The sequence below is a fragment of the Oncorhynchus keta genome, chromosome 31 (assembly GCF_023373465.1).
Source record: "Oncorhynchus keta strain PuntledgeMale-10-30-2019 chromosome 31, Oket_V2, whole genome shotgun sequence".
Lineage (NCBI taxonomy): Eukaryota > Metazoa > Chordata > Actinopteri > Salmoniformes > Salmonidae > Oncorhynchus > Oncorhynchus keta.
Window position 1 is genome coordinate 16,277,942 of NC_068451.1, and position 18,130 is coordinate 16,296,071.

Below are 18,130 nucleotides of genomic sequence, written 5' to 3' on the forward strand. Positions count from 1 at the left end.
TGGAAGTGTTGTTTGAAGATGAACGCGCGTCGAGTACAGCTAGTGAGAAAGATGAGTGGACAACAGTGAAGCCCAAGAATAGTACAAAAACAGCTAAAATAATTACAAAAATTAATCGTTGCTTGTTGGAGTACGTTTTTTGGATAAGTATGTTCATTGGGAAATCCTTATGAAGCCACTAGGATTGTGAAGAAAAAGTGGGAAAGTGGATGCAGTCAAAGTAACCAGGAGTGTTATGGTGTTAAGTACGTTGTGACATCTGCTGATGTAAAAAATACTTTATAAATACATTTGATTTGATATCGTGTGTATCTAAAGAGCAAAAGGAGCGTGCATTGTTGCTTGTGAAATGATCGATGCATGAAGTGGACAGCTTTGATTTTTGGAGCAGAGCCCCGGTAAATGGTGGTATCTTTTGCGTCCCATTGGACATTGATCATCAATATCTTAGGCAAAACAAATCCAGGAGTAGTTCATGCACGTCGCTTGACCCGTATGGAGAATTGGGGGAAAAGGAGCAAAGTTTATCTGTATTATTGATGTTTGATGAAGGGTTTCTACCTCCCTATGCGAAGCTGGAATATATAAGATACCCCATAAGAGCGTTCGTGCAAAACCCGATGCAATGCAATACATTTTAAAAGTTGTAGTTTGGCCACGTTTGAAGTGTTTGCAGACGGAAGGAATATGCTATTGAATGTAAAATGTTGCAACTGTGGTGGAGATCATATTTACGAATTCCCAAAGTGCCCTGTGAAAAATGTTGATGTGTCAAGGATCAGGGCTGTACAGCAAATATTTTATATGGAGGCGGTGAAGAGAGTTGAAGGGGCAACAGCCCACAGTTCTGAAGAAGATATGGTGGTGGATGCACCGCAAATGTTAAACATCAAAGTGATCTGGATACACTGTGAAGAAGGTGGATTGTGTAGCATTTATATACACATTATTAATTGTACTGCACAAGTGTCCAAGAAGCAGAGAAGACTTCATGGTAGACGCACTGCAAGGACTACTTTGGCCAGAAAATATGCCACCCTGACAGGATCTTTCTGAGCCTGTGTACGTAACTGGTTAGAACAGAAAAGCAGGCTGATTTAGTTTAATTAAAAATGTGTTATTGAAAGTTTGTATGGATTTATTTGTACCCAGCATTATTTCCTTTTTATGATATTTTTATTATCCACCTGTACAGTAGGTGGCGGTATGCACATATAATGGTTGCGAAAGCTATTATACCAAAGAAGAAAACGCTTGAACATTGTATGTTTGGAATGTATGTCCTGTGTCGGCTACCGGAGGAAGAATGGCCGGCTGGATGTGGTTTCGTTGCTTTTTGGGGCCTCATCTCCAGAGAGTGCACCGTTCACAGGAGGAGTCCCGACCCGAAGGAAGAGCAGGCAGGAGGGTAGGCTCACGGCAGATACCGTGCTTGTGTTTGTGACCGACCAGGAAGAGCTAGGAATGTAACTTTGGTCGACGCTAGAACTAGCTCTCGCTCCGGCCAGGATGTGTCAGTACGTGTTATTGAAACTGCTGTCAATCACTGACCGGTGACAATGTGAAAAATGATGCATAGTTAACACATTTGGGAATGTTCAGCTAGATTTCAAGGAGAATCAAGTATAATGGCTATCTTTGTGCTGTTCCAGGTGAGCATGCTAGCAAGCACGTAACCTAAGCCGCTTTTAGCTATGTTAGGTAGCTAACGTTAGCTGTACTAGCTAGGCAGGGAAATCATTGCAGTTATCCAGTTAGCTGGTTTGACAAGTCACCACTCATTTAGCAGCTAACTACTTCCCCTTCTCTTACAACCCCAGGGATGGACTTATCAACCCAAGAGCCTGGAGAAACACACTGACAGCATCCTCGGATGGGTCAGTATATAACTAGCAAGTTACCACCATCAAATTGTTGATCATTAATCTGTTTTGATTAGCTAGAGAACAAACTTTATTTTACTATTACACTATTGTTTTTGCATAAATTGAAGCCACAGGTAAAGACAAGTAGCACACTCACATAGCTATAAAGGTAGTCTATACATTCTCATACTTTGTGTTGAGATGTAACTGTTCACTTGTGTGTTCTCCCTCCAGGCGTCAGCTTTGTGGTCTCTGTCATACTACAGCTCCCCTCTCCTCCTCTGCTACCTTTACAGAAAAGGTAGTGTGTGTGTGTGTGTGGTGTGTGTTCGCTCATGTGATATGAAAGGTAATAAAAAATGACTCATGCAGTAATGCTCTTATTGGGTTTAACTATTAATACCTCCCAGCTGTAGTGTAGTAGGTAAGTATTGGTACTGGCTAGTGGTGTTATAGTTTGACGTAGGACATGTGTGCATGCTTTAGTGCAAGAAAGAGGAAGCAAATGGCTATTACTAGCTTAATTGTTTGTGTAGTGTTCGTAGCCCTAACTTGCTGTGTGTTTCAGGGTACATCTGCAGCAGTAAGCTGGTACCAGTCAGTCAGTATGTGGGAACTGTAATGGTTTGTCTGCTGGGAGTCGCCTTTCTGAGAGGTGAGAACTTTACCACTCTTTTTACTGAACTTGTATTGCTCTTCCTGGATTGGTCTGGTTTGAGAAATCCTCTGTGTTCAATGCTCCTCCACCCACCCCAATAAAATATTATAGCATCTCAAACCTAATTGTAGAGAATGTAGTGTCTGGTGTTCTTCATCTACAGATATTGGATTGTGTGTGACTAGGCTACAGGTAACTACGATTGCATTCCTGTGGGGGTTACGATTTCACACACTGACTCCCTCACAAGGTGTGTCTGTCAGGTACACTAAGTACACCACTGAGACTCTCTTTGGCACTCGCTGCTTCTCTCTCCCTTTCCCTCCCTCCCAGGTTGGGGACGGTGGAGGAACTCTGAGTATCAACAGTTCATCTCCATTCTGGAGGAAACCAGGAAGAACCACACGCCTAGCAACAAGGTAACACTGCTATGGCAACAGCTTGTCAACAGTTGGGCTGCTTCTCAAATGACACCTTACTTCCCATATGGTGTGTTATGTCTAACCAGTACCCTATATGTCATTTGATATTATTTTCAGGCCTGTTTTGCTAGTGGTTGTCAATCTTGAATTCAAGAAACAAGCCACAGCTATTCTTTCTGATCACTAATTTTGAATGTACTGTCTGTAGAAAAAGCTGGCCTGCTATGATTTTGACTTCTCTCACTGGCCGGCAGACTTCAGCTGGGAAGAAGTTAGCAATCCGTGAGTTGTGTGTGTAATTTGCGTACTGATTGTGAGCCTTTTACACATGTTCATTTTTACACTGTGATTGTAGTTTTTTTGGTATGAAATACACCAGGTGATAAAGTAAAATGTAAACAGGATGTCTGGGTTATGATTTGAGAGTAAGGCTCTATTTTCACTATATAACTCCCTTCTAACATCCTGTGTGACAGGAAGCTGCTGTCTAAGGCAGGAGTGTCTCTACTGAAGCCAGAGCCCAAACTGAGAGGGGCAGCAGACAGCGTGCTCAACTCTTTACGCACTCTACCATGCCACATCGTCAGGTATAGACCGACTACAATATCCAAAATACACTGTACTCTACCAAGGCTCGACAATACAATTTTTAGTTATTTATTAAAATGTTTAACTTGTGCGAAAATGTTATTTTGAGGGGGGAGGGGGTGTTGGACTAGTAACTGGAAGGTTGTTCAAGTTCAAATCCCCGAGCTGACAAGGTACAAATCTGTCGTTCTGCCCCTGAACAGGTAGTAAACCCACTGTTCCTAAGCCGTCATTGAAAATAAGAATTTGTTCTTAACTGACTTGCCTAGTTAAATAAAGGTAAAGTAAATAAAACATAAAAATTATCTTCTGCCATTGTGGCCTTGAGCACGACACTTAAAAGACTAAAACGCATGTGGTCCGTCAAACCTCCATCTGGAGAGCTACCTGGTGTGCAGACTTTGGATCCAAACCTGCACAAATACACCAGTCAGCTTATCAAGGTCCTGTTGAGCAGCTGATTCTTTTTTGAGCACGGCTGGAGCGAAAGCCTGCACACCAAGTAGCTCTCCTGGAGGATGGTTTGTCCACCCTGCAACATTACAATTACAACCAAATACTTTGTCTTTATACAATGATTCCCTCATTAAATGAACCAGGAATCAAATGGCTAAGGTTGGTGAAGTAGCTAACTAAGATGTTTTATCTATTTGTAAGGTTAAAATATTCAGTGTTCAGGGAAGATCTTGACAACATTGTTACTTGTCAATTAGGCTATTCTAAGAATACATATTTGTAACTTTGTCAGAATTACATGGCCAGAATTGAATAGATGAGAATCCTAGCTAATTTTGAGGGCTTGAGGCTGTTTTACAACCGAAGTATGCCGCATTTCGTTTCATCAACTGCACCCGTATCAACTGTGTCCCCCATTTGCGGTTATACAAAAGTACCAGTGGAAAGTTATTTTAGGACGTCGGACATGACAATGACATTAATACATGCTAAGTAGTTAACCAGCCAAACTACACTATGTTTTGAATTGGCTATCAAGTAAGTCTGTTGTATATATCTCTCTCTCTATATATATATATCTCTATCATTTGCCCACTTATAGCTTATTTTTGGTCAGCAATGAAAATCCTGGAAAAGTCATGGGGTGTGTGTCACCTGTGTGTGCCAGCGGGTTGTTGCCAGAGGAGAGAGACTTGCGCAGCAAGGATTTTCATTTCTGACCAAAAATAAGCTATAAGTGGGCAAATGACTCACTAACAAGCAATGAATATCAACAAATGTGCACATGCGGTTCGCTTTGATCTCAAACGCATCTCTTGACTACCTGATTGAAAGACCACTCGTGCTTGTCAATACAGGCTTTCAATAATTCTATGCCGATGCGCTCCGCATAGATTGGGAGAACAGTGTGTAACGCTACATGTGGAGGACACAGATCCAGTTCTGAATGGACTACCCTAATTTGTATTGTGATTTATTTTATTTGTCCATTCGGACAACTTAAATCTATATTCTTCTTGTTTGCCATTTTTTTTTTTTTAAATATTGTTTTTACTTGCCCTGGTCAAGCGTGAATGTCGACCCCTGTCTGCCATGCCACTTTGTCAGGTATAAACAGACTACGAAACCCACAACACACTGTACCCTACCGTGCTACATCGTCAAGTACTAAACTACACTGAACAAATATATAAATGCAATATTCAACGAATTCAACGTTTTTTTTTTTTAGTTTATATTAGAAAATCAGTCCATTTAAAATAGGTTCATTAGGCCTTATGGATTTCACATGACTGGGAATACAGTAGGGGTGTCTATCAGAACCAGTCATTTTTTTGGTATGGCCACCATTTGCCTCATGCAGAGCGACATATCTCATTCACATAGAGTTGATCAGGCTGTTGATTGTGGCCTCTCGGATGTTGTCCCACTCCTCTTCAATGGCTGTGCGAAGTTGCTTTATATTGGTAGGAACTGTTGTACATGTCGATCCAGAGCATCCCAAACATGCTCAATGGGTGAGATGTCTGGTGAGTATGCAGGCCATGAAAGAACTGGGACATTTTCAGCTTCCAGAAATTGTGTACAGATCCTTGCAACATGGGACCGTGCATTATCATGCTGAAACATGAGGTGATGGCGGTGGATGAATGGCATGACAATGGGCCTTAGCTTATGCCTGGCCATACCATAACCCCGCGTTTCCCAAACTCGGTCCTCGTGACCCCAATGGGTACCCTCCCCCCAAAACACTACACAGCTGATTCAAATAATCAAAGCTTGATGATGATTTGAATCAGCTGTGTAGTGCTAGGGCAAAAACCAAAACGTGCACCCCTTTGGTTCCCAAAGACTGATTTTTGGGAAACTACCATAACCCCAGAGACACCATGGGGCACTTTGTTGACATCAGCAAACCGCTTATCCACACCACGCCGTACACATGGTCTGTGGTTGTGAGGCCAGTTGGACGTACTGACAATTACTCTAAAACGATGTTTGTGGCAGCTGGTAAATTTGGTAAATAAATGTAACATTCTCTGGCAACCACTCTGGTGGATGTCCCTGTAGTCGGCATGCCAATTGCACGTTCCTTCAACTTGACATCTGTGGCATTGTGTTGTGTGGCCTTTTTATTGTCCCCCAGCAAAAGGTGCACCTGTGTAATGATCATGCTGTTTAATCAGCTTCTTGATATGCCACACCTGTTAGGTGGATGGATTATCTTGGCAAAGGAGAAATGCTCACGAACAGGGATGTAAAAAAAAATAGTGCACAAAATTGGAGAGATATAAGCATTTTGTGAGTGAACATTTATGGGATCTTTTATTTCAGCTCATGAAACACCTTACATGTTACGTTTTTATATTTTTGTTCAGTGTAAATACATTATATTCTACCACACCACATCGTCAGGTACTAAACTAAATGCACTACATTCTACCACATAGTCAGGTACTAAACTAAATGCACTACATTCTACCACATAGTCAGGTACTAAACTAAATGCACTACATTCTACCACACCACATTGTCAGGTACTAAACTAAATGCACTATATTCTACCACATCAGGCATTAAACTAAATGCACTATATTCTACCACACCACATCGTCAGGTACTAAACTAAATGCACTATATTCTACCACATCAGGTACTAAACTAAATGCACTATATTGTACCACATCAGGTACTAAACTAAATGCACTATATTCTACCATACCACATCGTCAGGTACTAAACTAAATGCACTACATTCTACCACATCAGGTACTAAACTAAATGCACTATATTCTACCACATCAGGTACTAAACTAAATGCACTACATTCTACCACATCAGGTACTAAACTAAATGCACTATATTCTACCATACCACATCGTCAGGTATAAACACTCAATAGACTACAATATACCACACGACCATGCAACATAATCAGATATCGTACAACACAGGTCATAATGTAACTAAATACATACAAATAATATAATCTCTCTGCGCCACACTTACAGCAGGCAGGCTTGGTGTATTTGATTGATATTACATTACTGCCTGCTAGCCCACTGACGCTACCTTTTCTATCCCCTCCCTCTTTCTAGTTTTCTGATTGCCCACTCATTTGGGAGGAGGATTCTGTACCCTGGGTCTGTATACCTACTGCAAAGGGCTATGAGACCCATGCTACAACAGGGCCAGGCTAGACTTATAGAAGAGGTGAGTCATCACACATCACAGTAGGGTCAAGTTACATTAATTTACAATAGTTATACTTGTATTCATATACAGTGCATTCAGAAAGTATTCAGACCCCCTGACTTCTTCCACATTTTGTTACGTTACAGCCTTATTAAATACATTTTCTTCATCAATCTACACACAATACCCCATAATGACAAAGCTAAAACAGGTTTTTAGAAATGGCGTATTTACATAACTATTCAGACCCTTTGCTATGAGACTCGAAATTGAACTCCGGTGCGTCCTATTTCCATTGATCATCCTTGAGATGTTTCTACAACTTGATTGGAGTCCATCTATGGTGAATTCAATTGATTGGACATGATTTAGAAAGGCACACACCTGTCTAAGGTCCCACAGTTGTCAGAGCAAAAACCAAGCCGTGAGGTCGATGGAATTAGCCATAGAGCTCCGAAATAGGATTGTGTCGGCACAGATCTGGGAAAGGGTACCAAAAAATGTCTGCAGCATTGAAGGTCCCCAAGAACACACTGGCCTCTATCATTCTTAAATGGAAGAAATGTGGAACCCCAGGCCTTTCCTTGGTCAGGGAGGTGACCAAGAAACCGATGGTCACTCTGACAGAGCTCCAGAGTTCCTCTGGATATGGGAGAACCTTCCAGAAGGACAACAATCTCTGCAGCACTCCACCAATCAGGCATTTGTGGTAGAGCGGCCAGATGGAAGCCACTCAGTAAAAGGTACATGATAGCCCACTTGGAGTTTGCCAGAAGTCACCTAAAGGACTCTCAGACCATGAGAAACAAGATTCTCTGGTCTGATGAAAGCAAGCTTGAACTCTTTGGTCTGAATACCAAGCGTCATGTCTGGAGGAAACCTGGTGCCATCCCAACAGTGAAGCATGGTGGTGGCATTATCATGCCGTGGGGATGCTTTTCAGTGGTAGGGACTGGGAGACTAGTCAGGATCGAGGGCAAGATGAACGGAGAAAAGTACAGAGATCCTTGATGAAACCCTGCTCCAGAGCACTCAGGACCTCAGACTGGGATGACGGTTCACCTTCCAACAGGTCAACGACCCTAAGAACACAGCCAAGACCACGCAGGAGTGGCTTCGGGACAAGTCTCTGAATGTCCTTGAGAGGCCCAGCCAGAGCTGGGATTTGAACCTGATTGAACATCCTCTGGAGAGACCTGAAATGGCTGTGCCGCGACGATCCCCCATCCAACCTGATAGAGCTTGATAGGATCTGCAGAGAATACTGGGAGAAACTCTCCAAATACAGGTGTGCCAAGCTTGTAGTGTCGTACCCAAGAAGACTCTTGAGGCTATAATCGCTGCCAAAGGTGCTTCAACAAAGTACTGAGTGAAGTCTGAATACTTATTGTGAGCGGACCAAGTAATTGGGCGTCACTCTAAAGCGGGAAGGTGGAATAAACGAGTCAGGAGTAGGTTTTCTTGATTGAACACAGTTCTCTATTGAGGGCATTTGGTCAACACAAACACTCCAACATAATCAATGAAAATCTTCCAAGGAAAAACATACATCTTCTTCTCCAGATGAAACAGGAACACAATAAGATTTTCTTTAAACTACAACAAAAGTCACGGGATTGTCACAGTCTTAGTGGTTCTTCCTGGATAGCTCCTCTCTCTCGGTGGCCATCTTCCAGGAATAGTTTCCCCCCCTCTGCTGGTTCCATTCTCTCTCTTATAGGGGAAGGAGAGTATGTCATTAGTACCGTCAGCTGTGCCTCTGGTTACCTTGTCTCCCATGCCTTGTTGGGCTACTATCCGTGAGCCCAGCCTGCCCTCTGGTGGTCCTTCGACATTATGTAAATGTGTTATTTCAGTTTGATCATTTAAAAAAATGAATTTGCATGCTTTTCTAAAAACCTGTTTTTGCTTTGTCATTATTGTGTGTAGCTGGAGGGGGAGGGGGATTTCATCCATTTTAGAATAAGGCTGTAACGTAACAAAATGTGGAAAAAGTCAATGGGTCTGAATACTTTCAGAATGCACTGTATGCAGCCTTATCTTATAGAACTGTGTAACTTGAAGTTTCTCTTTTCCGATCCGTTTCTGTACCTCTCCCTCTTCTGTGTGCAGTGTGAGGGCCAGAGGAACAAGCTGGTGGCGTGTGATGGGAATGAGATTGATACCATGTTTGTGGACCGCAGGAGAGAAGAAGGACTGCACGGACAGACTCTGGTAAGGACCTGCACTAGGCTCTATGAACCATCTGAACTACATTACCCATGATTCCTCTAATAAGGAACTGGACTACAGTAGGCTCTATGAACCATCAGAACTACATTACCCATGTTTCCCTGCGAGGTCTGTAGTGTTGGCTGTATGTTGTAGGTGATCTGCTGTGAGGGGAATGCAGGCTTCTATGAGGTGGGCTGTATGAACACTCCATTGGAAGGTAAGGAACCTCTGACACTTCTACACATCAAACTTCTTTCCTACTTCCATCCTACTTACCATCTTTCGTTGTGAAGATCACTGTTCATACATGGTGGTTAACATATTCCTTAACCTGTTAAATTTAAACTAGAGCGGTATAAAGCTGTTTCTGTCTCTGTTGCAGGTGGATACTCAGTGCTTGGCTGGAACCACCCTGGCTTTGCAGGAAGCACGGTAAGCCTTAGGTCCCTCACTCGTCCCCATCACGCGTTTGTGTGAACTTACCAGCATATTTCAACGGCATTATTAGGCAAGTTTGTCTTGTGTAGAAAGTCTGGTTTGTGTACACGTGTCATTCATAGAGCAGGTTGGAAGACGCACACTGTTCTGGGTTCAATTCCCACAGGGGACCAGCAAGTAAAAGTAGGAAAATGTATCCAATCACTCTGGATAAGAGCTTCCGCTAAGTTACTGAAATCTAAATGTCTGTGTTAGCAGCAGATTTGTTTCCGTCTCAAAATGTGCATTGACATGAAAGTAAATGTAAAACAACAACTCTTCGTTCCCCTATCCACTCCCTTATTTCTCTCTCAGGGTGTACCGTTCCCCCAGAACGAGGCCAATGCCATGGATGTAGTGATCCAGTTTGCAGTGCACAAGCTGGGCTTCCAGCTCAGTGACATAATGGTGTATGCCTGGTCCATAGGGGGATTCACAGGTAGGGACCAAACTGGTATATGCAGTTTGTCTGGCCCTAGTCTGTTGTGGGAATGAGTTGACCAATTTCACCAACATATTGTAAGCACCACTTCTTTATTTCTCCCCCTTCTCTTCATTTTCTCTCCATCTCACTCTTCTCGCCCATCCTCTCTCCACACTCCTCCCTTCTCTCTCCCCCTCCCCTCTCATATTTCCTTTTCTCTTTCTCTGTCTATATATTTCTCTCTATCTCTCAGCCAGTTGGGCTGTGATGTCCTATCCAGAGATCCAAGCGCTGGTATTGGACGCCTCCTTTGATGACCTGCTTCCGCTGGCCCTCAAGGTCATGCCCGACAGCTGGAGTGAGTCTCTCGCAGGTGTCATAGGTCAAGGCGTGGAAATAAAACAGTGATTTCATATTTTTCCTATTATGAGATATATTCTATAAGAATATATATATATATTAAGAAGTGAATACAGTCACTTTGGATAAGAGCTTCTAAAGGCCTGAGGTGTGTGTCTTTGTACGGGCTGTGTTTGGTTCAGGATCTGACAATGAAAATGGTGTGTTTCAGGGCCTCTTGTGACACACACAGTCAGGCAGTACATGAACCTCAACAGCGCAGAACAGCTCTGCAAGTAAGTGCAACACTCTTTACTCACAAACATTTGACACGTGTGTGTGACTGACACGAACATATCATCCATGGAAAATATTGGGTACATTTATTTGAATTGAATCACGTTTTGACAGCATCCCATTTGATTTGAACAAAACATTCCGTATATGTTTACTCATGGAAGAAGTGGTCGGAAAGGGACTTTTTGACCTGAATGCCAAAACATTCAGGAGAATAAAGGTGCCCAAAGTTGACCTATTATGCATATCCTACCATACCATCAGATATCCATGTCTTCATCACAGGAAAATTTTAACTTTTGAGTTTGATATAAATTAAAAGCTTAAAAACAGGGTTGTCAAACTATTGTATGAATTCTAGATGTTACATTTTTTTTCCCAACCTTTTTTAAAGGGTAGGAAGCATGAATTTTTAACTCTCCATATAACAAGTGTGGTCAGACTAAGTAGCTTAGTTGTAGTAATGATCTGGTTGCCTATAAGTACAAACATATAGTTATGTTTTTGGGTTATTACATTTTAACTGATTTCTGGATAACTTCTAAACTACCCACAATGCACTATTTCTCAACGTCATATGGAGGATATACTCTGTGCTACGAAGTTTGTTTTCTAGTTCGGTAGCTATCTCAAGCTGGCTAACGTTAGCCACACCTCATGTTATTCAGACTTTGACCAGTTACCACGGCTGGCTCTGGCGCTTTCTTGCCGTGGGCACAAAACAGAACCAAACCTGCTTCCTCTAATTGTGTAGTATCTGGTCTGTTCTACTTTTTATTTTGTGAACTTTTCAGAATGTTCTGTGAAGTAGGCTACAGGAGTTGTGTAACTTTTTCCACCTTGGCTTAGTGCAGTGGTTCTTAACCTTGTTGGAGGTACTGAACCCCACCATTTTCATATGCGCATTCACCGAACCCTTAATTGGAATTCAAATTCAAAACATTGGTACTGGTGCACTAAACTGGTGCACAAAATGAACCGTGCAACAACATCACTGATTTCAAAGAACAAAATCATCAAAACATGATTTTCACACACAAATAAAAACATAATAATGAATATTTACTGCAAATCAGTGACTTCTGCTGTTGCCTTTCAGAGACCAGTTCAGAAATGCGCTGCTTCACCTTGGCAAGTGCCACTCTCATGTCATTTTCGCAACAGTCTGTTCCTTTTCTTCGTTTTTATGTCCAGCCTCCTCGCAAAGATATGTTGTAACAAACGGTATGAAAATCTCCAGAGCTTTCTTAGGAATAACAGGGTACATTACCATTTGTTGACACCAAAACGTTGATGGCACATATTGCACTTTTACTTTATTTTCCAACACTTAGTTTTTGCATTATTTAAACCAAATTGAACATTTCATTTATTTGATGTATTATATTAAGTTAAAATAAGTGTTCATTGAGTATTGTTGTAATTGTCATTATTACAAATAAATAAATGGTCCTCCAATAATCGTTATTGCCGTTGAAAAATCAATCTGTTGACCTCTAGCTAATAGAGCTCCAACGGTCCCCCCCTCTTGCCTCGTGAATGACATCATTACTGGTTAAAGACACGGCGTGCAGCTATATTAAATAAGTTACTTCTATGTAAATGATGTTGATCAGTACAATAAAATAAGTCCCAAATGGAAGGGATACTCATCTGTAGTCCCATGAAATCAGCCAAAACAAGCTCAACTCAATGCATGCACACACTCATATTGAATATGCATACACCTGTATAGTGTACAAAACATTGGGTTCACATGTTCTTTCCAGTGCAGACTGACCAGGTGAGTCCAGGTGAAATCTATGATCCCTTATTGATGTCACGTGTTGAATCCACTTCGATCAGTGTAGATCAGTGGTTCCCAAACTGGGGTACGCGCAGTGCCTTCGGGGGTAAACCAAATAAAAATGTGATTCACGTTTAAAAATATATATATTTGTTACATTTTCCTTCAGATTTTCAAAACAGTCCATTTATATTTTCCAACAGGGCTATAAATTTGGGTGAGTTATTTTTTCTCTCGCCTGAGTAGCCTCGTTTCACTGCCAAAAATCTAATTAAACCATCTTCAGTTCAGCGAAATAACAACACAATGTCTAATACAGGTAGCCTAGTCAAATAATTAGCATCCAATCACATTAACTGTTACTCTCTCGCGGGAATTCCACTAACAGTCCGTATGTAACCAAAAGTAGCTGCTGCTCATGTTGGTATCTGTACTGATGGCGCAAAAGCCATGTCAGGGAGACATGGGTGTGCAAGCAGTTGCTCGGTACACCGCAGCATCCGCAAAGGGAATGCCTGACCGCTTGAAAGACGTTTCACTGTCGTGTCCAAAACGTCTTTCAAGCTGTCCGGCATTCCCTTTGTGGATGCTGCGGTGTACCGAGGGACCTTGAACTCTTGTATTTTCTGCACTATGCAATGATATGGGCAGCGACATACTACAGTGCGCTGGTTATCAAGAGGCAAAGACGAGACAATGTCAAATGTAATATAGCGAAGCACCTGAGTGAGTTGGGTACGCAATTACACAGGTACTTTCCCGAAACGGACGACACAAACAACTGGATTCATTATACCTTTCATACCCTGCCTCCAGTCCACTTACCGATATCTGAACAAGAGAGCCCCATCAAAATTGCAACAAGTGGTTTTGTGAAAATTGAATTTAATCAGAAGTCACTGGCAGATTTCTGGATAGGGCTGTGTTCAAGTGTATCCTGCCTTGGTAAATCTCGCTATTAAGACACTGATGCCCTTTGCAACCCCGTACCTCAGAGGGTGGATTCTCGGCCCTTAGTAGCTTAAATGAAATACAGGCACAGACTGTGTGTGGGAAATGATTTAAGACTGAGACTCTCTCCAATACAACCAAACATTGCAGAGTTATGTGCATCCTTTCACACACACCCTTCTCATTAACCTGTGGTGAGTTATTCACATTTTTTGATGGAACACATTTTTGTATTTATAGGTTTTATATGTAAGATGTCAAAACTAAAGAGCAAAATTATTGATTATTTGTGCCCTGGTCCTTTAAGAGCTCTTTGTCACAACCCAACTCGTGGGAAGTGACAAACTCATTCTTATGTTTCATAAATGTATTGTGTGTGTGTGTGCATACGGCAGGCTTACAATGATGGCAAAAAAACAAATTTGGAGAGTGCGCTGACCGGGGGTACGTAGGTGGAGTTTAAATGTTCGAAGGGGTACGAGACTATTAAAAAGTTTGGGAACCACTGGAGTAGATGAAGGGTAGGAGACAGGTTAAAGAAGGATTTTTAAGCCTTGAGACAATTGAGGCATGGATTGTGTATCTGTGTCATTCAGAGGGTGAATGGAAAGACAAAAGATTATACTGCCTTTTCCACGATCAACAGTTTCCCATGTGTATCAAGAATGGTCCACCATCCAAAGGACATCCAGCCAACTTGATTCAAGACGGGCCACATACCTGTGGAATGATTTCAACACCTTATGGAGTCCATGCCCTGAAGAATTAAGGCTGTTCTGAGGGGGGGGCTCAATATTAGGAAGGTGTTCTCAATGTTTTGTACACTGATTTACCCAGTTTATCAATCATTCAAATAAATTTCCATTATGTGAATAGTCAAAATTGATTGTATAATTGATTCATTCATCCATACATAGCCGTCTCTGAAAAATGTTACAGTAAAAACTGTAAAATCTCATGATTTTGAATTTAAAAGATGCTCAACGATTGACAGTAGTCAGTAGCTGAGTTTCTGTATCAAGTGCCATTCTGTGACTGGCTAATATTCCTTTTTTGGTGTTGAGAAACATGACGGCATCTGTATTCAAGTCAATTCTGGTATTGTGACCTACTGTATTCAAGACCATGTCTCACCTGAGGGTGGGCGCAACACAACTTCAGATGTAAAGTAGGGTATAAGCTACAATGTATACAAATATGAAGAACAAAAGAGTTTTACAAGTTTTTAGATAATTGTGTTTAAGTATAAAATAGTTGGGGTTTTAAATATCAATTACAACTATCTTTTCCAGTGATGAAGACAAGGATGTGTGGTATGGTGGGATATGCAAATTAGTTCAACTTTGAGCACCTTTATTCTCCTGAATGTTTTGGCAAGTAGGTCCAAAAGGACACGTTCTGAGCACTTTTACAATGGGCAAATATATATGTATGGGAGGTCAAAAGGGGTGCTGTTTTACCCGATGGGAGATTTTGTGACCCAAACACTCGAGTTCTTCCTTAGGTACCAGGGACCAGTGCTTCTGATCAGAAGAACCAAAGATGAGATCATTACCACCACGTGAGTCACTATGAAGGCATGAATAACGAGAAGGGCCCGTTCAGATTAGATATGCACTAGTAAATCTAGGTAGACTGGTTTCACTTATTGACTTGTTTCAGGGGTCCAGAAGACATCATGTCCAACAGAGGAAACAACCTCCTGCTCAAACTTCTGCAGTTCAGGTCGGTTCTCCGTCTCCAAGACCTCTCACAGGCTGTGTATGTCTATGTACACACTGTCCACTACAGACCTGATTATCCACAACCTCACACAGCTAAGGTGTTGCCCTGTACCATATACATACACTAGGAACAGAGTGAGCACTGTGTTTCTGTTCAAACCCTTTCTGATGTCATATCTTCAGGTACCCCAAGGTGATGACAGACGATGGAGTCCGGGCCATCAGAGCATGGCTGGCAGCCTCCAACCACGTAGAAGAGGCAGCGGTGTACAGTAGCTATGAGGTGGATGATGACTGGTGTGTGTCTGTTCTGCAGTCGTATAAGACGGAGAGAGACGTTTTCTTCCCCTGGAGCGTTGGTAAGACTGCTCCTTAAATGACCACACCATTACAGCTGTTTGACTTTGATTACAATCTCCCTAGATGAATTACCTGGTGGAATTTATTTTGGTCTTTGTCCTTTTATCAAAAGGGTTTGTTCACTGCCCCTTAGACGCTCCTTTCTGCCAGAGGTAGTAAAAGTAAAGATACCTTCATATAAAATGACACAGTAAAAATCTAGAAGTATCAGATTTTAAATGGTAAATTGTCATACTTGAGTAAAAATACAAAGTAAATGCTATACATCAAACCAGACGACACAATTAACTTTTTGACAGCCAGGGGCAGCTGCAACACTCGGACATCATTTACATTCAGTGAGTCCGCCAGATCAGAGGCAGTAGGGACGACCAGGGACGTTCTCTGTTTAGTGAGTCCTCCAGATCAGAGGCAGTAGGGACGTTCTCTGTTTAGTGAGTCCTCCAGATCAGAGGCAGTAGGGACGACCAGGGACGTTCTCTGTTTAGTGAGTCCTCCAGATCAGAGGCAGTAGGGATGACCAGGGACATTCTCTGTTTAGTGAGTCCTCCAGATCAGAGGCAGTAGGGATGACCAGGGACATTCTCTGTTTAGTGAGTCCGCCAGATCAGAGGCAGTAGGGATGACCAGGGACGTTCTCGTGATGTGTGTGAATTGGACCTTTTCCCTGTCCTGCTAAGCATTCAAATTGTAACTAGTACTTTTGGGTCTCTGGGAAAATGTATGGAGTAAAAATTACAATTTTCTTTAGGAATGTAGTGAAGTACAGAGACTCCAAAAAACTACTTAAGTAGTACTTTACACCACTGCTTTCTGAGATTGTATCTATATATATTTTTTTAACTACGCAAGTCAGTTAAGAACAAATTCTTATTTACAATGACGGCCTACCAAAAGGCCCCCTGTGGGGACGGGGGCTGGGATTAAAAATAGGACAAAACAACACTGCATAAAGAGACCTAAAACAACCTACACGTGTCATTTTGAAGCCTTTCCTGTTTGTTTTGTCAGGTGAGGACATGACACTGGAGGGAAGACGACAGCTGGCTCTCTTCCTGGTGAGAATCCACTTCCATTGTTCACCCTCTACCACATGACTTGCGTTCTACATCTGATTCCCTTATATGTTAAGGTGGCAAGTGGGCTTCCGTAAGAAAAAATCTACAGATTAATTTATTGGGAATGTTTTCTCCTATATTGTTCCCCCCCATCTGTTTCATCACTTGTTCCCTCTCTCTTCTCAGGCACGGAAGTACATGCGGAACTTCGACTCAACTCACTGCACTCCTCTCCCTTACTCTGAATTCGCTGCCCCTTGGGGACTGTAAGTGTTGACGGATGGATAGAAACGAGAAGCAAAGATGCAGGCGACACCAACCAATCAGAAGAGGTATACAGAGCATGGATTGAATGTGTATCTATGGGAGGTGTTCAAGGCAGCTACACCCAGACTGTATTAGAACGTTGTGACCCTGCCCACCTGTGGGGGAAATCATGTTACCCCATTGGCTCACAGCAAAAACTTGGCATTTTGTCTACTTGTTTTAATCAATTACAAAACTATATGTCTAAAGATTACTACTTAGAAAAACATCATTTTGCCTCATGCCCCTTATGACCGGAACGTCAGTCAAGACCAACAACAAACGGACTGACGTTAAACAATGCTTTCCACACACATAGCCTACTTACATTCTGCGTCCCCACTCCTAATAGCCTGAAGCCACAAGGTTCTTCTCATAGGCTCTATTTCCCTACGTTGTGAACAGTCTGTCGTGATTTGACCTGGCTACATGCACATTGAACAACACAGCAGCTTTTTGGAATGTTTTGTTATTTCCGTAACAAGAAGCTCTTTTCCAATGGGATGAATATTTGTTTTCCCAATTTCTGGGCGTGGTGGTATATGGCCAACATACCACAGCTAAGGGCTGTATAACCAGGAACTCCGCAAGAACAGCCCTTAGCTGTGGTATGTTGGCCATATACCACAACCCCCTCGGGCCTTATTGCTTAAATATACACTGCCGTCCTCAAACTAGATATTTAAAATACTCCCTTCCATAAAGTAAGCACTGATCTCTAGGTAGTTGGATAAAAGGCTCCATTTTATTGCCTGACTACATTACTAAAAGGAATAAGGAGCTCGTTCCCTCCCTCTGGCTGCATTTTTAAAAGTACACAAATACAGCCAGGCCATCCTCACGTTCTAAAGCGTGGAACTGTCATTATGAACAAAGCTGGGTCCTGTTAAATAAAATGTTGGCAAAATCATTTTTGTATTTCTTATGAAACTGCAATCTTTCATGTATAATTATAGACAACTAGGGCCTTGATGTTTTCTAGGTCAAGAAAAACTCCCGGACCTAATAAT

General features: G+C 42.0%; 1 protein-coding gene across 1 annotated transcript; it reads left to right on the plus strand.

The window, feature by feature from the left end:
- Positions 1 to 1,254: 1,254 nt before the first annotated feature.
- On the plus strand, positions 1,255 to 18,030 carry LOC118364557 (phosphatidylserine lipase ABHD16A-like). Its single transcript, XM_035746196.1, has 19 exons — positions 1,255 to 1,408; positions 1,821 to 1,877; positions 2,100 to 2,166; positions 2,434 to 2,520; positions 2,857 to 2,942; positions 3,154 to 3,227; positions 3,422 to 3,532; positions 7,088 to 7,202; positions 9,297 to 9,398; positions 9,552 to 9,615; positions 9,781 to 9,830; positions 10,191 to 10,314; positions 10,553 to 10,657; positions 10,871 to 10,934; positions 15,177 to 15,233; positions 15,335 to 15,397; positions 15,580 to 15,755; positions 16,768 to 16,814; positions 17,001 to 18,030. The coding sequence occupies exons 1-19, from the start codon at positions 1,307 to 1,309 to the stop codon at positions 17,082 to 17,084; spliced, it is 1,635 nt and encodes a 544-aa protein (XP_035602089.1). The 5' UTR covers positions 1,255 to 1,306; the 3' UTR covers positions 17,085 to 18,030.
- The last annotated feature ends 100 nt before the right edge of the window (positions 18,031 to 18,130 follow it).